Source organism: Ictidomys tridecemlineatus, chromosome 10 (genome assembly GCF_052094955.1).
Source record: "Ictidomys tridecemlineatus isolate mIctTri1 chromosome 10, mIctTri1.hap1, whole genome shotgun sequence".
Lineage (NCBI taxonomy): Eukaryota > Metazoa > Chordata > Mammalia > Rodentia > Sciuridae > Ictidomys > Ictidomys tridecemlineatus.
This window is the reverse complement of record NC_135486.1, coordinates 60,829,678-60,848,880: the sequence shown is the minus strand read 5'-3', so window position 1 is coordinate 60,848,880 and position 19,203 is coordinate 60,829,678. Positions and strand designations below refer to the sequence as shown.

The window sequence follows — 19,203 nt, the reverse complement described above, 5'->3', positions numbered from 1 at the left end:
AACTTTTTGATGTGGGTTTTTCCTTCTTATGACAAACTGCCACCTGCTTATGGTACAGGTTTAATGCACCATGGTGCTTGCTCCTCGTTGAGAGAAAGGGCTGACAGAAGGGGAGCAGCACCCAGGAGAAGCACCTTAACCTCCTGCCACGTTCACACATGTGGACACCACTTGCTGTTGCGTGATGTGGGCATGCTGGCTTCACTGCTGAGTGGGAGACCGTGGAGGAGTTGGACACCAGGGACCCTGATGTCCCTGAGTACCAGCTCTTCTTCCATCATCTCTCCTACCCAAACTATGCTGACCCACAGTAATCCGTGGTTCCTTTAAACCTGGTGATGATCCATTGCTGTAACTCAGTTTCCAGTGATTGTAATGCTGACTTCTCTAAGTAGCATGTTCAAGTGGAGAGTAGGACTTTCCTGCCCTAAGAGCGTGTTCCTTGAGCCTGACTGTGACTCGGGTGGCCTACGTATTCAAAATTAGTTTTGTTATGGGACTTCACTTATAGTTAATTGATAGAGAAATTGCCTAACTTCCAGTTAGAGCTAGGCCAGTGCTTTTGTGGCTTTGCACACCTCCTTTCTGACTGGCAGTCTTGGGTATGTGCAAGAGCTCTCGCCTCCATCAGGTCACATAAGGTCATAAGGTTTAACATTTCAGAACCTATAAAGCTGTGCATATGCACTTGAAGATGACACTTCACAGAATGTCAGAAGAAAGCGCTACAATCCGGTGACCACACAGGAGCCCTGGTACACTTGCCTTGGGGCCCGTGTGCCTGGCTCAGCTTTTCCAAGCTAATGGGGAAGCCTGGAGAAAGCTGCCCAATAGCTGAGTCAGAGGCACTCCCCCTCTTCAGTGCTTAACGTCCACTCCCATCTTGTTTATCCGCAGTTTTCCTTCTATGGGAACCTGTCTCCAAGGAGGTCGCTGTACCGCACCCTCTCTGACGAGAGTGTGTGCAGCAATCGGAGGGGGTCCTCCTTCGGCAGTTCCCGCAGCTCCATACTGGACCAAGCACTGCCCAACGACATCCTGTTCAGCACTACCCCACCCTACCACAGCACGCTGCCCCCCAGGACCCACCCAGCGCCCAGCATGGGCAGCCTGAGAAGTAAGTGCAGTGCTGCCCGCCACAGGCCCAGGCTCAGGGCCCCTCAGGTTGTGTCCCCGTGTAGGTGGGGGGTGGTCAGATGCACATCTTTTGATGTCATATATGCTTTTTCTTTTAAGTAATTTTCAAATGTAAAAGCTCCAGAATGGAAATTTTTTAAAAGCAAAATTACGTTGTTCATAAGGGAGTTGAAAACTTAGTGCTCAACTCCTTTATCAGGTCAGATATTGCCTTCTGTTCCAGTCTCAGCTGCTCAGACTCCCGTGCCTGAGGCTGCTCCTGCAGAGGGGAGGCTGTGGTGAAGGTGGGTCTTCTGGCAGGAGGAGTCTCTCCAAACTTTATTAAAAAGAGACTGGGACCAGCTCACTGGGGGGCCACCCCTGGGCTCAGTTGCCAGTCAGTCGTGCACATACACAGGGTTAGGATAAATGAACTAGTTAGTATTTCAGGGATAACTTAGTACGCACAAGTCACTACAGACCCAGGTGTGTGCTTGCCAATTTTAAGTCAGGGGAGAAGGGCTAGCAACATAGCACTCCCAGCCAGTGTGGAAGGACCTCCCAGAGGCAGGCACTCTGCTTGCACAGCCTCCTTCCTCCCCTACACCTCCCATCCTGGCCTGGAGTGCCTGTGACAGGATAGCTGAGACCCCAGGGGTCTGACCACCAGTCTGGGAGGCTCACTGGCAGATAGCCATCAGTGAGGTCAGGCTCCCCATGGATGGCTACTGTAATCTCAAGCTTGGTGAACAGTCTAGGCAAAGGGGCCTGGACCCACTTCCTAGCCCCTCCGATGGCCTAAGGGAGGCCACCAGCACAGAGGCAGCACTGCGATTCTCTGTCCTCTGCAGCAACATCTGTGCCCTTGCACCCCAGGAGGTTCCTGGCAGTGACTTCTCTGCCTGTGCCGCCTCCCCCTCAAACCCCAGGAAACGCTCCAGATGTGAAGTAGCACTGGGGCCACCCTGGGACTTTCAGTTGCTTTATTTCCCAAATCAACCAGAAGAGCAGTGTCTGCCTCCGAGCTAGCCCAAGGCTGGGGGAGCTGGATTTGGAAAAGCGGGCTTTGGTACTCACGCCGGGCAAGGGTACCCCCTGTTTAATAAGCTGAAACCAGAGACAGCCTGGCCCCTACCATGGTGTCTGTGCAGCCCAGCCGTGGCTCCTGCCTCCTTGGGCTCTATGCTGTCCGTGGCTCATCAGATCCCGACAGTGAGCCTCCAGGGTGGGCCGGGCTCCTCCTCGAGGGCAGCCCTGTTTCTCACTGCTCACTGGACACATAGTGTCTAAATACCATTGGTGGTGAGGCAGCACGTCAGTGGACGGTATGTGAAGGCCACTGCTGGCTTATATTGCAGGCAAGGTTTGGTAATGTCCCTTGATTCAGAAATCATTTCTGTAGTCACCATGGTCTCAGGTTTGGGGTAAGAAGAGAAGTGCAGGTGTGAACTTGGGAGCTGCCGCTCCAGCTTTCTAGGAGGAGCCCCCCTGGGCTCTGGGCCACAATGGGGCTGCCCCTGGCACTAGGCTCTTCCTACCCAGGAGAGGCACTGGTTCAGGCTCCCACAGGGCTCACCTCCCAGCGCTGCTTTGCACCCCTCACCACAGGTGCCGCCCACATGGCACCTGATGTGGGCTTGCCTTCCGCAGGAGCTTGGCGCATTATGTCCTGTTGTGTGTTTCCTTATGACCTCTTGCCTTCCCCTGTAGCCTGAGCCGTGTCTCCCTGACCCAGTCAGAGCCACCCGGCAGGTGGCATGCTCACTGAGGACTGCTCCAGCAGACAATGAGGGGGCTGCAGACCATAGGGAAGGCTGCACTGCAGATAAGCCAAGGGGGGCAGCTTCCATGCCCCTGATGTCCTTGGCCCATTCTGCAGGTCCAGTCACCCAGGGTCCCCTCCTTTTCCTCCTGGTCCTCTTTAAGAGTGGAGGAGCCGAGGGCTGCCAAGCTGCCTTGGGCTGTGGAAGGGGCACTGACCCTGTGGTCACCAGTGCTGCTCAGTGGTAGCACCTGCCTGAGCATTGTGCCAGGGCAGGAAGCAGAAGCCAGGGGCTGGCTGAGTGAGAATTACCCACCCACCTCTTCTGGACATTAGCCTTTCAAGACCAGCCTCAGAGAAAGGGCCACATGTCCTAGAACCTCAGGGTGCCCAGGAACAGAGACAGCTTTAGTTGCTCAGCCCAAGACACACCCCGCAGCTGCTCCTCGGAGTATGGAGGATTGGCGCCTCGAGACACCCTTCCAAGTTGGTACTGGCCACTGTCCCTCTATTCTTTGTCTTCCTTTGCTCTTTGTCTCTCCACCTGTCTACAGTAGACCCAGGAAGGGTATGGCAGTGTGGTGAGGGTAAGGAGGCGCTCGCAGACAGGTTTTGGGTTGGTGTCCGCCTTTGAGAGTGCCCCACCTAGAGGGAAGGTGACCTCCTCTCCAGGGCTCACCCAGCGCTGGCCCTGGGACTGCTTGCACACCTGAATTGCATTCCGTCCTGTTGTGTGCCCTTCTTCCTGGGACGTACCCCTCTGGTGGGGAATAAAGGAGGGACCAGGCCAGCATCCAGACTTCCTGCCTCTGCACCCCTCCAGATGTGGCACCTGCTCAGCTTCCTGAGACTCTGTACTTGGAAGCCTGCAGCAAGGGTGGCTGCCACCACCTTGCTCCGGGGCTGCTATGCACTTGGTGAAGCACCCTGCTTGGAGCACAGCCCACGCATGTTTGACAGCAGAAGGGATGATCTGCCCAGAAGCAAAGGTCCCTGGGTTCTCACCTCTCTGCTTAAACTAGAGCCAGCCTTCACCTCTTGCCCAGCTCCCACTCCAGCCTGGCTGCCGGCTCACCCCTTGGCCAGGACTAAGCGCTTCTCCCTGGAGCATGCGGGAATCACTCCTCTTTCTGGCGTGGGAGGGACAGGACACATGCACAGAACACCCCTTGCTGGGTTCTCCTCAGATTGAAGGCTGGGAGAAAACTGTGGTATTGGTGGCACCCCAGCTTGAGAGGGCATGGCTGGATGGGTCTCCCTGCCACGGGGAGAGGTCTGTAAGGACTGCACTTGTCAGGAGAATGACAAGATTGTTGATATCCTTCAAGGCCAGATGCATAGACCCTGTCTTGGTCCAATTGCCAGCATCTCACAGCTTCCCAGAAGGATGTAGGAACAGGAATTACAGGTGCATTTGGTTAATTATGTCCCTTACTTAACTTAATAGCAGGCTCAGACAGCCAGGTGGTGATTATTGTGAGTGGTCTCATTAGGCAGATGTGTCCATGAGCAGCTGCATACAGCACTCTGGCGGGTTCAGAAAGGCATGCTAGAGTGTCCTCAGGTGCATAACAGGTCCTTACCCCTGACAGAATCCAGACCTTGATGGCAATTTAAAGGGAAAAGATCCGTGTGTGCAATCAGGGCATGTGAGGTCCCATCATGCTGCTGAGTCCTATGAAACAGTGTCCTCTCTCTGATCGTAAATTAGAACAAAGCAGGTCTCACCACACTTTTTAATAAGCTGTTCTGTGAGGCATCTCAAATTTCTGGGGCTCAGCTCAATAGTTTTGTTCTTTAATAACCCTTTAAACATCAGGAAGGAGGAGGTTCTAACCTCAGTCTGGCAGACTCGTGTGCTCAGGAGACGGCTGGAAAGTGGTGATCCTGTGTCTCCACCCTGAGCCCAAGCACCTACCGCCCAGCTTGGTCTCATGGACTGCTTCTTTTGACTGCCATTTCTCTAGCCCTTTGGGTGATGTATCTTGATGCTGACCTTTCCACAGGGAGTAAGATACCCTTAGTGTCCTGCACCACTTGGGAGGGATGGGTGCCTGTGGTTGTGAGATGACAGCAGTGCCTGTGCTGGCTGACTCCCTGGTCTTGTTTCTCTTTAGATGAATTCTGGTTCTCAGACGGGTCCTTGTCGGATAAGTCCAAGTGTGCAGATCCTGGCCTGATGCCCCTCCCAGACACAGCCACGGGGTTGGCGTGGTCCCACCTGGTGGATGCTGCACGGGCATTTGAAGGTAAATACTCTAGCCTCCCAGCCTCACACCTGCCCCGGGAGCTTGGGGCAGCTTGGGGCAGAGCCTGTGCATCGTCCTCTGGGTCAGATGCTGAGTGTGTCACCCATCCTTGAGAAGGAACTCAAGCAGAAGGCTTGGGCTCTGAGGAGCTTCCTAAGCCTATTTCACCACATGGAATGAGCACTGGGCACAGGATCCCAGTGGAGACCTCACTGTGGCCTGGGTGGGATGAGCCACTTTTCCTCTTGGCCCTGTCTCCTTGTCCGAGAAGCAGCGGTGATCATGTAGGTACACACCATATCTTCTTGAGGCATGGTGAGGTGAGGTGGAGGACCCTCCAGGGGCCACGGTGCGGGTTTGGCAGGATACGACCCCCCCAGGCGTGAACGTGGCATGATCTACTCACCCCAGAGACGAGCCACCATGTGGGCCTTCCCCCAGTCCTGCTGTCTATTGCTCAGTGCTGCCTGGGGGACACATGACCCAGCTTGTAGATGGTGGTGGCTATGGGAAAGACGCCTACTCCTTGTATCTCTGGCCTGTGTGTAATGCACAGTGAGCCAGTGGCCCAAGATCAGGACTCAGAACTTCTCCTGTCTGTCTTGTCATGATGGCAGCTTCTGCCTCTCTCACCCCCTCTACCATACCCGTGGCCTGGCAGGCCTCATGAAACAGGTGAGGTCTGTCTCAGGAGGGCACCAGCAACCTTGCTTCTCGAGAGGCCTCCTCTGGCCAGCAGCATCCTTGTGTGTAGGGCAGAAGCCAAGGCCATTCTTCAGGTCCCGGGGGGCAGGGGTTGTCCAAGAGGAGAATGGTGTATCCTGAGCCCGCTCTGCCTGCTCTCCTGACAGCACAGAGCCAGCTCTGGAGTCCCTGCTCCTCAGAGCCTTGCTCCCATGAATAGCCTGAAACATGCCCATGGGCTCTCAAAGGCAGTTTGAGGGTCTCGTGGGACTCAGGACCCCCAAGCCCATGTTTTTATTTTTTTTTTAATATTTTTTGTAATTTGACCAATACATTTATTTTATTTATTTATTTATATGTGATGCTGAGAATTGAATCCACGGCCTTGCACATGCTAGGTGAGCACTCTACCACTGAGCCACAGCCCCATCCTCGGGCCCATATTTTGATGTAAGTGTAGCCAATGCTTTTGAAAGCAGGCCTTCAGAAATGGAGTGTTTCTGCCTGTGGAAGTGAGACCCAGGACCTTTATAGAACCCAAAGTGTCATTCCTCTTTGCAGGCTTCTCCCCACAACCTACCTCGTTCAAACCACACATCTCATCTTGTGATATGTTCACTTTTGCCTAAAAGCCAAAGTCGATATTGGACACACAAATTTAAGGTTACAGATTTACCATACTGTTCAACAATAGGGCAGACACCAGATTAATTCATCTGCCCAAGCATGGCTTTCTGTTTCAGTCAGCTCTTTTGTTGCTGTGATCTGTGATCAAAAGACCCAACAAAAAAAACTTAAGAGGGGGAGGTATTTATTCAGGCTCTTGGTTTCAGTCCACAGTTGGCCAATGCTGTAGCTTTGGGCCTGGGGAGAGGCAGGACATCATGGTGGGTTGTGGTGGAGGAAAGCTGCCCAGGGATAGTGGCCAGGAAGCAGAGGTACAAACACAAACCTCAGGGCATTCCCACGTTAATCTAATCACCAGTGCATCGATCTGCTGATTAGGTTACAGCTCTCATGGCCTGATCACCTCACCTCTGAATGTCCTCTCATCATCTCACACGTGAGCTCCTGGGCGATGCTGCACATCCAAGCCACAGCATTCGTCTCAACAGTAGGAGGAGCAGATGTAGGCTGTGTGAACTCCGGTGGGTTGTCAGGTGTCTGCACACCGCATTCACGAAGCTCCCTCGACCATCACTGGCCATGAGATAGCTTAGAAGCACACCAGCAAGAAGCTCTAATAACCTTCAGAGATCTTAAGTATCGAATAATGATCGTGCTGGGAGGAATGAAAGAGTTCATAGAAGCATTTTATGTGTGTGTGAGCGATGATGGGAGAAATGCTACCTGTTAAACCTCTGGACTTCAGCCAGAGTCAGGCCTGAAGGAACATTAGAGTGGAAGAAGATGTGGAAATTGGCTAACTTGTCGATACTTCAGAAAGATTCCACAAAAACTAAAAACCCCTATAGAAAAGAAAGAAAATGAAATAAATCTAAACCTGGCAAAATGAAATTTCAGTGAATTTTATAAGTAAAGTCAGTCATCAGTTTTTCTTTGAATATTGATAAACCATTAGCAGATTTGACCCAAAAAATAAATAGTACAAATGAACAAAATTAGAAAGAAGATGAAATTAGCCTGGGAGAGGACACGTGCCGCCTCCCCAAGCAGGCTCCTCACACCCCAGGCCAGATGGCTGGTATGGCCACAGTAGGGCCCCTCCATGGTTGGAGTCCTTGCTGTCCCCTCCAGAAGACATACCTGGACACCCAGATCCCTAATATGGTCAGGACAAGACCCTGCCCTTGCTCAAGAGCTGGGTCACCTGGTCAATTCAGTGTGCAGTTGGACAATCCTAGGAGTTAACTGGAGAAGCTGAAAGAAACCTGTGACAAGTCTGTCCAGCACTGCCAGCTTAGAGCACCCCTCAGCTCACAGCACTCACACTGCCCACCATAGAGACCTGGGCACGGGGCTCTGCCCGACCCCACGGAGGCTTTCTGTCTCCATCCTGGTACTGTTCTTAGACTGCAGCTGGTTCCCTCTGAGCCAAGTAGCAGCATGCTGCCTGGCCAGCACACGCATCTGTGCTCTGTGCTTCCCAGTAAGCGTTCTCTGGATGCCCTTGGAGGGGGTTTTAGAGGAATTAGGAATGTCAGGCACTACATAGGAATGAATCCAGTTAATGCGGGGCGGGGGTGGGGGGCATAAGAAATAATTGAAGGCCAGAATGTGGAGGTCATTGTAAAAGTCATCTGGAAATCCCCACATCCCAAATGCCACTTGAAACTAGTAAGTGTACAGTTAATTGTTTTCAGTTTCAGAGAATAATGATGCCCTTGTTAAAATTTTCTTGATATTTAAAAGCAGCCTTCTTGCATAATAGGATTCTTTCCTGATTAAATACACACAAAAAAAGAGAACCATTAGACAATTGTCTAATATTGATATGGAAAAACTTAAATGAAATTTCAGTAATAGATTGAAAAGATTATGCATTGTTCCTGGCAAGAGCTTAGCTAGTCTAATAAAAAAAAAAAACTTTAATTATAACAAGTTATAGTAGTTGAAGTCATTAAACTGATTATATCACTTTCCAAAAAAAGTATATCTAACAGAATTACGACCTATTTCTAATAAAATCTTGAATAAAAGATTGAAATTTCTAATAAAAGATTGATAAGATACCTCCAGTCAAGCACAGTGGCACACACCTGTAACCTTGGCAACTCAGAATACTGAGAAAGGAGGATCACAAGTTTAAGGCCATCCTCAGCAACTTAGTGAGACCCTGTATCAAAATTTAAGAGATGGGGTTGTGACTCAGTAATAAAGTGACCCTAGGTGAAATTCCCAATCCAAAAAAGAAAGATATCTCAAAAGCCTTGGAATGTCTACTTTATTCCAAATAACTGCATGATACCTGTGGGAATGTTTCCAAGCAGAGCCCTAAGTCTAGAGGAGCCAACTTGCCCTTTGAAACCATGTCCTTTAACTTTTGCTGGAATCATTGACATTTAGAAATTTTTAGGGATCATAAACATAAACAAAGTAACTTGATATACATCATTTCAAAGTGTTGTAATTTTTTTTAGTTACCTGTGTCTACATCGCAAAACACCCCAAAATGTACAGCTAACCCCAATGATTTCCGTTATTTCTTATGCCGTAGGTTAGTCAATGCTCAGCTGGGTGGCTCTTCTGTTCCACATTTTGTCACCCAGAGTCACTCATGTGGCTGGAGCCTAGCTGGGACCTGCACATCCCAGGAACTCCACTCCCTTGCGGTGTGGAGCTCCAGGCTGTGGCAGGGACCCCTTCCCCAGCAGGGTGATCACACTCTTCACAGGAGGTGCTGGGAATCTGCAGAGCAGAAGCAGGTGCTCTGTGACTGCCAGACCTGGTGCTGGAGGTCCCAGAATAGCATCTCGCCACATGCTGTGGTTGGAGCATGTCTCAAGGCCAGCAGCCCTGGGTGGGCACAGGCTCCGCCTCTCCTGCTGGGGTGATATATTTCCCAAGAGGCTGACTCTCCACAGTGGTTGCTCAGAGTCTCCTGCTGAGATGGCAGCAGAATCAGAAGATGGAAGTGTTCTTTGGAAAGCAAGCCACCACTAGATTACAGTGAGGTAGGTCCAAGAAGTACTTCAGTGACTAAAATTCTTAACATAAGTAAGAATGACTGTCCTTTTCAAATTAATTTATAGATTAGAACAATTTCAATTCAGCTATCCAAAAGTAGGTTAAAGTAATTGCATCTACTCAGACAACAGAGGAACAATGTTCAACCAAAAAAAATCTATTATAAATAATAATTAAAACTATTACAATGATTCAAAAATAGAATAAGTCCTTTTGAAGAAAAATAGAACACACACTGAAATCTGAATATATTTCAATAATTAAATGGCAAAGGGCATACCTTTGGATTTAGGAACTAGAAAAGTTGATTTTAGAAACAGTTCAAAAAAAAAAAAACACCATTTGGAGGTAATCTTTAGTTGTGGGATAACAAGAGAACACAAAAGGTAACATGACCAAATAAAAGTATTTCACAGACCTTGTACGCACCTTCAAGAGAAGATTTGAGGGAGGTGTGCTGGGCACTAGGGTTTGCCTATACCTATGATGGGCAAAGCAGGGTGTCTAAATTGCACTCAGGATCTTGGCAAAAGAATAGCACCTCTGCAGCTGACAGACGACCCACACACACGGAGCACAAGGGCCAGAAGGCGGGCATCAGTCTCGGGCACCGCAGGGCGGGTGAGCACCAGCTCCACCTGTGGCAGGTGGAGAATGACCTGGCATCTCTGGAAGCAGAAGGTGCCCTGCAGAGCACCAGGGCTCCTCTCTTGCTTGAGCACAGCACCTTGCACAGCTCGCCAGAAGATTGCACCCCACTGCTCAGACACCTCATTCCTGAGAAGTGGCTATTCAAAAGAGTGAAAAGGTGTTCCGTAGAGAAATACTGTGTGGCATCATTAAAAATTAATAAGTGAACACACCACCTAATTCTACCCCAAAAGCCACATGTCAGAGAAAGTAGAGCTATCTCCTGGGTCCAGAGGAGGAGGTGATTTGGGTGCTGAGCGCACATGCTGTTGGCCCAGCTGCAGTCCTCCCAGGCCACAGTGGGAAGCCTAAAACCTGGCTGGCCACCGTCCAGGCTTTTTTTCATATGTGCATTTCCTTTCTTCAGTGGGGCGAGCTGCCCTTTGCACTTCAGAACTCCCAAGTAAGATGCACTGACCATGTGCAGCAAGGCCCTTCAGCCCTGGCAGCGCAGCGCTCAGCGGCCTGGGTGTGGACCAGAGAGTGTATGTTTACTTCCTGGCTTGCTCCTCTAACAGATGTTAACTGTCCCATAGTGCAGAAGCACTGCGTGTTCCATGGAAGCTGGGGTTGGGTTTTCACACAGAAGGAGCCTCTGACGCTGGGCAGGGCAGCAAGGGATAGCTCCCTCAGCCCTGGGACCCTGAGTGGGGCCAGCAGGGCCGTGTGCTGTGTTGCTGAGCTATGAGTATGTTTAACTTGGGACAGGCTTATGGAATGTCACCCCATCCCGAGCACGGGGTGCTCTGCCATAGTCTCTACACCCTCAGGCTTGGAGACAGGGACAGAGCCACTGGGAAGGCTGGCTGAGGCTCAACCAGTGGGGCAGGGGCAAGGGGCATAGGAGTGGAGTCTCTCTAGAAGCCCTGGGATTTAGAGCAGCTCCCACATATCAAGTGTAGTTTGGAGCACTTGTGGCATAGATGTGACCAGGAGCAGCCTTGAGAGGAGAAATAGCAAGCAGGTGGTCAGAGTTGTGATTTCATATCCCCAGCCAAGGAGACCTGTGCTCCATCGCACCATGTTCCATGGCTGGCGATTGCCACCATGTCCCCAAAGCCATGGGAGCAGTTCAGGCACTGCAGCAGGAGTAAGATGACCATATAACCATCTTCTCTAAAACAGCTTTCTGTGCTATAGCTTATGCCTTGTGGGCCCTCGGGTTTTTAGATCCCATGGTAACTGTAAACTTTCATAATGAGAACTTTTTCAGTTCTAAAGTTTCAGCTTAAAGCTGATGACGTCAATTTAGTGATGTGTGACATGCACATGTGTTTGCACCAGCATAAAGGAACGGTGGGTGACAGGCTGGGTGCTCCTCATGGTAACATGATTAGAAGAAAGAAAAAAGAAAAGTGACTACACAAGAAGAAAACTGCAAGGTGAACGTTTAGAGTAACTCAAAGTGTAAGTCTCCAGCTTAAGTTAGAATTTGCTTCAAGCCGATTCAGTTGCTGCATCTCAAGTCAAGAGCAAGGCCAGGGCTGTCTTTACTCGCTCCTCAGCAGAGATTCCAGCCATTATCTTTCTGTATTCGCCAGTCAGTGGCCACAGTCTGGCCCAGAGCACTTCCTGCCTAAAGCCCATTGCAGACCCGTGCTGCTTCCTGGCAGTCAGTTAAGTCTACTTCCTGCAGCCCAACGAGCACAGACCTCAACCAGAACCTCTGGTTCTTCGGAGGAGCTACAAGGCCCCAGCTTGTCTCTGGCTCGTGGTTTCAGCAGAGGTGTGCTGGAATGGCGCTGCTTGTGGAGATGAGCTTTCTTGATCTAGCCTCTGGCTTCTGGCAAGTTACGCTGCTGTCAGATAAACAACTTAAAGGAGAAAAGGTTTACCTTGACTCGTGGTTTGAGCGGCTTCAGGACTTGGTCATCTGGACCCATGGCTTTGGGGGCTGCGGTGAGGCAGGACATTGTAGCAGGAGCATGTGGTGGAACAAAGCTGCTTCCCTCTTGGCAGCCTGGAAACAGATACAGGGCCAGTGTCCCGTGGTCCTCTGCAGAGCTCACCCCCATGACCTGCTTTCTCCAGCAGGCTACCAGCTGCCAGTGAAGCACCAGCTGGGGACATCCAGGTCCTGTTGGCCACACACCCCCATACACTGTGGTCCTGATCCATCCCTGCAGCCAGAACCTGGCCATACAACCCAGCCCGCCCTTGCGGGCTTGGCCTGAGGCCCTCAGAGCTGTAGAAAGCCTGGGTGGGCTCTGGGAGTCACTCAGCCAGCCGTCTGATGGCAGCCCGAAGTTGTCACAGCCCGAAGGTAGCTATTGACTCCACCTCCTCTCAGTGTTAATATGTTAAACGTTTTTAAAATGTAGGAGCAAGGTTTAAATTACGTAAAGGGATGGGCTGTCTCATGTGAGCCACGCTGATGTCCCCCTGGCCCCACCTGCTCAGACAAGAGCTGGGGAAAGGGAGGCTGCACATGCTGTGCACTCACACAGCCCTGGCTCCCGGGCCTTTGTGGTTTCCTTTGGGCTGTGTGGTTGTTGGTCAGAAGTCACTTGATTACCGAGTATTTATCACCGTAGAAGCTTCCCCTGGACACCCTCGGGAAGATGGGCCACGTTGCACAGGAGCTTCAGCGCAGGCCTGGTTGTGGCCGCACGGCCCTTGTGGCGTGCCTCTTGACCAGCAGGACATCGTTTTCCCAGGGAACATCTGGGTAGCTGCCAGGAGCCAGTCCTGTCTTGGGGATGTCTTATCAGTTAAGGTTGGCACAGCTGAAGCCTTTTCACCCAGGTATGTAGATGTGGGCCTTAGAGCAGGTGTGTTAGGTGGGATACGAGCCTGACCAGACACTCCCTTGGTGGCGCACAGTGAGGACGGCGCCAGCAAAGCTCTTTGAGAAAGTGGGGAGATTAATTCTGTGACATTCTTGGCATTGCTCTTGTCAGCAGTGAAATTCCCCAAGGAGCATGACAGCTCTGGTCATTGAGTGGGACGCGCTCTCCCTAGGGACCTAGAAGACAGGGCTGTGTGGCATACCACAGCAGGCAGGACCTCCCCAGCCAGGCTGCCCTGGCTCTGCCCCCACATCTGCCGGGCACATGGAGTCCTGGGTGAATCTGGGCAGCACCCACATTATCCTGTTGGGGTTGTCACAAACCCATCCTCTGCAGAAGTCTCAGTGTGCTGTGCTGAATGGATGACAGAGTTGTCGTCTTGGGACTGTAGAGTTGCAGTGTTGTCTTACAGAAGATGAGACCTGTGGGATTTTCAGAAAGGTTCACTGAAAGACATCTGGATGCCTATGGCAGGCATTAGAAAGGGGTCCCTGACAGAACCCCACGGTGGTTATGAGCAGGCTCAACGGACTCCGGGACTCCAGGCCTGGGGCCGCCCACCGCCAGCACTATGCCTGCAGCCCCGGCTTTCCTCCTAGGCTCCTGGCAGCCTCCACATGGCTGTTCTTTTTAATTAACTGGAGGTATGTGCCCCTCCATAAGCCAGACAGGCAGGTAGCTTCGTTAGGAGGCTCACTGAGCAGCCAGGGAGACAGTGTGGTGAATTAAGAACGGGGCGCACCTAAGTGCAGCTTCTCCCCCATTAATCAGCCACACAAAAGAGCTGCCACAGCACTGAGGCTCGAGCTGTGCCTCTCGGAAACCAGGAGTGAGGGCCAGGGGAGGGAAATGGTCCTGGGTAGATTGTGGCCCACGTCCACCTTGTGCAGAGAAGGACTTTCCTGTGCATCTTCAGCGCCTCTGGCCAGCATGGCCTCTGCTGAGAAACAATACCCGCTCAGCTGAGCCCTGGGCTCTGGAGCTGCAGGTGCCGTGCCCTGACCTTCCTGCCCAACTTCCAGGGACTGGCTTTGCCAGTTTCTCTCCTTCCCAGTGTGTGGAGTGAGTCACTGGCGCTTGTGCTTGGGTCCGAGTGCGTGGTGCGCCAGGTGTCTCTGTTGTCCACAGCACAAGTACACATGGTACACGTGGTCTCAGTTGTCTGGCACTCAGCTCCTCCCAGTTCCTGTCTTCCACTTGGGTGAGCGGCCACACTGTGCTCTGCACTGCACACCCCGTCACTTGAGCCTTGGAGGCCCGAGAGCCTCGGGTACGAGGGCGTCCCTGCTCATGGGAGAACTCTGGATCTTATTTCAGGTCTTGACCCAGATGAGGAACTGGGGCTGCTCTGTCACCACGCGTCCTTTCTAGGTGACTGTCTGCGGCTGGCTGCTGCCTCCTGATGCTCTGTAGCCTGCTCTGTGTCTGTGTGTCTGCATGTCTGCATGGCTCCTTGCTCTCTGGGCTGGGGGTGGTGGGGGAACCTTACTGGGCGGTCCAGGAATGTTCTCGAGTCTGGGGGAGCTTGCCGGCAGGCCTATCTCCCCGGTCCTTATCATCCAGCTTGTTCTTCTGCACGGAGCCAGCAGCTTGGGGTGTGGAGAGAAGAGAGTAGATTGGCTCTAGCAATCCAGGATCTGCTGCTTGTCCCTGCCACGCAGCCCTGTGGGACAGCCATCTTCATGCTTTCATTGTCAGCTTGCCTGAGTTTCTGTTTCTTTGTTTTATTTCAAACAGGGAAATAACTGATTTGGAGGGGGAAACAGATTTCATTTTGTACTAAATTCATCTCTACAAAAAAAAAAAAAAAAAAGTGCCCCGGAGCTGTTACTGACTCTTCTTTCTGTTGTTCTTCTCCCCCACCCCCAGACCAGAGAGTGGCATCCTTCTGCACCCTGACGGATCTGCAGCACGGGCAGGACTTGGAAGGGGCCCAGGAACTGCCCTTGTGCGTAGATCCAGGCAGCAGCAAAGAGTTCATGGACTCAGCTGGGTACGCGGACCCCTGTCCCACTGGGCCTCCTCAAGAATCCAGGGGAGGGACGGAGGGGACTGGCAAGGCTTCCTGCCTTCCTGGAGGAAGGTGCTCGGCCACATGGCTGCACCTCTGTGCAGGCAGGTCCCATCTGCTAAGGCTGACAATACAAGGGCACGCCTCACTGGTAGAAAGGGACAGGAGGGGCCAGAGGGTCAACCTCTGCTGCCTAGTCATCATGACAGTGCCAGGCAGTGATACCAAGCAGCTTTCAGGCTGCCAGGCCATGCATGCTATGTTCCCACCAAGGGCAAGATTCCTCTAGAACCTGCCCCAGACCCGGCTTCAGATCCCGTTGTCACCCTGCATTCATTAGTACATAGCCCAGGAAGTGGTGTGCTCCCCTCTGTGTGAACTGAGCTGTCCTTCACTTGCACGTTCCCTTGAGCTTTATGATACGTTCATGACAGGCAGGCTGGGCGGTGGAGTCCACCTGCAGCTGCCAGGGCTGCGCGCTGGCCTCTGTCCACACACTCCACCCTTTGCTTTCTTCCCGACCTCTGTGCCTGTATACAGAGTGAGTCTTTTTTATAGCAGTGAGGGGACACCCTCCAGTAGGACATGACATCACTCCTTTCCTTGCCAGGCTCCCAGCACAGGAGTAATGTCCAGTGCCAGGTTTACCAGGGGTGTCCTCCCTCACGTCCCCCGAGTCATTCTAATTAGACCTGTTTGCTAGGGAGCGCTCTCCATCCACTTTGACCGGGAAAGTCAATCAGCTGGAATTAATTCTGCGACAACTGCAGACTGACCTTCGGAAGGTAAAGAGACAAGAACCCTGGGCATGCAAGAGGTGTGCTCAAACCAGGGACCAGAGTCCATGCTGAGGAGGAGAGACACCATCTCTGTGGGGCACGTAGCTGTTGATGGACAGTGAGGCAAAGGGAATCTCGACAGAGGTTGAGTGCTGGCCTTACTGACAGAGTACAAGTTTGCGGGGTCCCAAGAACATTGGGGAGATGGCTGCTGAGGGGCAGTGGGGTGATCTGAGCTAAAGTGGAGTCTGGCTGAGGAGAGCAGGATCCCAGGAAAACTGCCTCAGCCTTAGGGAAAGTCACTTCAGCTGCCTCTTAGGATCAGGGACTTCCAGCGCAGAGGAGAGCCTAGAAGGAATAGGGGGACCTGAGGGTGGGGCCAGAGGCACCAAGAGCAGGAACAGCCCCTGACTGGCCACGTCCCACTTGGCCATGCCCACACAGTACCACAGGGCCATTGGTGGACCAGTGGTCAAGTCAGACCTCTCTGGCAGCCGCTGCCAAGCTCCGCTGGGGCGAGGGTCTCTTGGCCCTGGAGAGCTGGGGCTGGGGCTTCACACTTCTTGTCACTGTGTGTTGCAGACTCCGGGTGGGACTGCTCTGAAATTTTTAATCATTCTTACATAGTTTTGAGTGGCACATTTTTAAAAGTCAGTATGGAAATATAGTGTAGCCAGAAAGCATGTGAAGGAATGAAAGGCCTCTGGTCACTGAGCACACTAGGGTCACCTGGGTTCTGTCCTTTGTAGCGGGAGGCTGCTTGGGAAGCTCAGGCTCATCAGGTTTCCCTCCCAGCTGCCCACTGTGGTCTCCCTCTGGGTGGAAGATGGCGGGCACCTTGGTCATGAAGGAGCAGGAGCATGGTGGGATAAGCGGAGAGGCAGTGGACTGTTCACCCGTCCCTTTGTCATTGGCAGGTCCCCTCCCTGAAGGAAGCACGCCCCCTCCCAGAGGTCAGGAAAAGTGAGAGCAGGGACTCCTGGGCCCCCGGGGAGCAGGGGCCAGCTCCTGACTTTGGTGTGTTCCTGCAGGAGAAGCAAGACAAGGCCGTGCTGCAGGCCGAGGTGCAGCACCTGCGGGAGGACAACCTGAGGCTGCAGGAGGAGTCCCAGACGGCCGCTGCCCAGCTGCGCAGGTTCACCGAGTGGTTCTTCAGCACTGTGGAAAAGAAGTCCTAGCCAGCACCTCACCAGGCCACGGGGCCTGCTGCTGCCCCCCCAGCCGCAGCAGGGTCCTGAGTGTGCTGTCACCAAGCGTAGCGTTTGCTGTTCCATCTCGTGCAGTGCCATTCACCCCAGCAGGATGGGGCCTGGCTCCTCCAGGCAGCCACAGAGGGAGCAGTGAAGTGCAGATGAGTGTAACTCACAGGGCGGGGACGTGAGCCTCGTCCGCTGAGGCCATCCTCCTCCGACGAAGTGGGGCCTGGCTGCTCACCTGGCTCACCTTGGGGGCAGAGGCGGGCTCCACTTCCAGTGCCAGCCACTGAGACGATGCCGAGCAGGGCCCTCATTGGGTGTTAGTGTTGTAAAGTAGACACAGAGACAGTCAGATGTACACTTTAATGGTAAAGGTGCTCTATTTTTTTGGATGTACAGTAGCTTTATTTCCACAGCCACATTATCATAGCAATAAAGAGGGAGGCTTAGTCAGTAGTTGGAAAGCTTCATGGAGAAGCACTGGCCTAACACTAGTTTGAATGCAGTTACTGTAGAGACTTATTTATTTGCAGGAACAAATGGTGCCTGAATATTAACAGTGTTCTGATTTTTTTAAAAAGATACTATGCCTTGTAAATGGCTCGCCGAGTGGTCTGTAGTCGCTCAACTCTTAGCTCACTGTGTATAGTTGCTTTGCTGGAACGAGAGATCCACTCACACTGGAGCTGCCTGTGTGCTGGGAGCCAGGGGCTCCCATGGGCAGTGCCACATTCGTGTATCTTTGTACAGAAGCTCTGATGACATGTATGTATTTAACACCCTTATTTAAGCTTATTTAACCTTGAATTATTAATTTTATAAGATGTGGTCTTACCTGCACTATGATGGGGAGGGAGGCAGCAGACAGCTCGGGGAAGAAGAGGCACGCCCAGGGCAGAGAGGCTGCTTGGGGGGGGACCACGGCTGGAGGCTGCGAGGAGCGAGTCGTTGGTATTGCTTTACCATTTTTAACTGTTATATTTGAGATGAATATACATTTTGCTTTTTTAATAAATGTTCAAAAGAAGTCCACGTAAGTAACAGCCTTGTCAGGTGGATGTAGACCTTTTATGATCTGTCAACAGTCTGTGGATTTATTTTGGGTCATTTAAGATCTTGTTGTATACTGAATACCATTTAGCTGCCTTGTTAGAGAATCCCAGGCTGATTTAAAGTAAAGAGTAACTAGTATTTATTAGTACCTGCTCTGTGCCAGACCCTCATCTGTGTTTCTTGTCTCATTATTGAATCCCTACAATGTCCTTGGTAGGTAAGGTGTGGTGTCCCATTTTACAGCTGGGTTAACTGGGGCCCGGTTTGTCTTCCTTATTATCATCTCATTTACATAACATGCTATTCTTACAACACATACAATAAGACTAGTCCAGAGTCTTCAGGAAGAAGATTTCACTGGATTTCAGTCCGGCTAGGGCGAAAGACATGGACAGGCATCTGGTGGGAAGTGGGCACTGCAAGAGACACAGCCCTTGGCCTTCCAGAGATGAGACCACAGGCAGAGCTGGGTAGGTGCCAAGTGGTTCTTAGGCTGCCCTGAGGGTTTACCATGAGGGGCCCAGTGAGGGTCACGTTAAGCAGTGTCCTTGGTGCCCCCACAGCTGTAGCACCAGCTTCACAGGCTGTGCCTTACAGCCACCTCCAGGTGCTCCCAGGGATCAGGACACCGCAAGCCAAACCAGTCTCCTCGTCCTCCCTCCCTCTCTCCCTTCTTGTCACCATGTTCTGGGCACTGTGCCAGGAGCTGAAGACCCCACAGGACTTGAGATCTCTGTCCCCACGGGTCCAGTCTAACCTGGGGGGCGGTGCTCAGACAGGTGGACACTAGAAGGTGCTGCAGGCTCCAGGCCCTGGCCAGCCCTCTGTCTCTACACAGCAGCCCCTGGAGCAGTGCCCTGGCCTCGCCCTTCTTGGAGGGGAGGAAGCAGGACGTCGATGGGGGCCATGGCAGGACCATGGAGCAGGAAAAGGGGACGCAGGGTTCCACAGCCCTGAGACCCAGCATGTTCAAGGCCCACCAGTGTCCACGCTACCTGCAGAGCAGGTGGTGAGGACAGGTGGCAGGTGGGTGGGTGGGTCGGCCTAGCCATGCCACTAAGGCACCATGGGCCTGCTGCAGTTGTATCTTGTCCTAAATCAAAGCCACTGATGCGTGCTATGGACTTTAAGTGCACTATTCTGACTTCTGAATGAGAAAGGGTCATGTGAGTCCTCAAACTTTTTCTGTACAAGGCTTACTGTCTCTGTAGCATATTGAAATTGTA

General features: G+C 52.2%; 1 protein-coding gene across 5 annotated transcripts in view; it reads left to right on the top strand.

The window, feature by feature from the left end:
* Positions 1-18,125, top strand: part of Sipa1l2 (signal induced proliferation associated 1 like 2) — a 136,161-nt gene extending 118,036 nt beyond the window's left edge. For 3 of the 5 annotated variants that reach the window (XM_078023059.1, XM_078023055.1, XM_078023054.1), the window contains 6 exons: positions 898-1,117; positions 4,996-5,127; positions 14,256-14,309; positions 14,808-14,931; positions 15,653-15,734; positions 16,760-18,125. In XM_078023059.1, coding sequence (XP_077879185.1) covers positions 898-1,117; positions 4,996-5,127; positions 14,256-14,309; positions 14,808-14,931; positions 15,653-15,734; positions 16,760-16,906 — 759 coding nt within the window. In that variant the 3' untranslated portion in view covers positions 16,907-18,125. The remainder of the gene's footprint in view (positions 1-897; positions 1,118-4,995; positions 5,128-14,255; positions 14,310-14,807; positions 14,932-15,652; positions 15,735-16,759) is intronic. The other 2 variants (XM_078023057.1, XM_078023056.1) reach the window with 2 other exon arrangements.
* Positions 18,126-19,203: the final 1,078 nt, after the last annotated feature.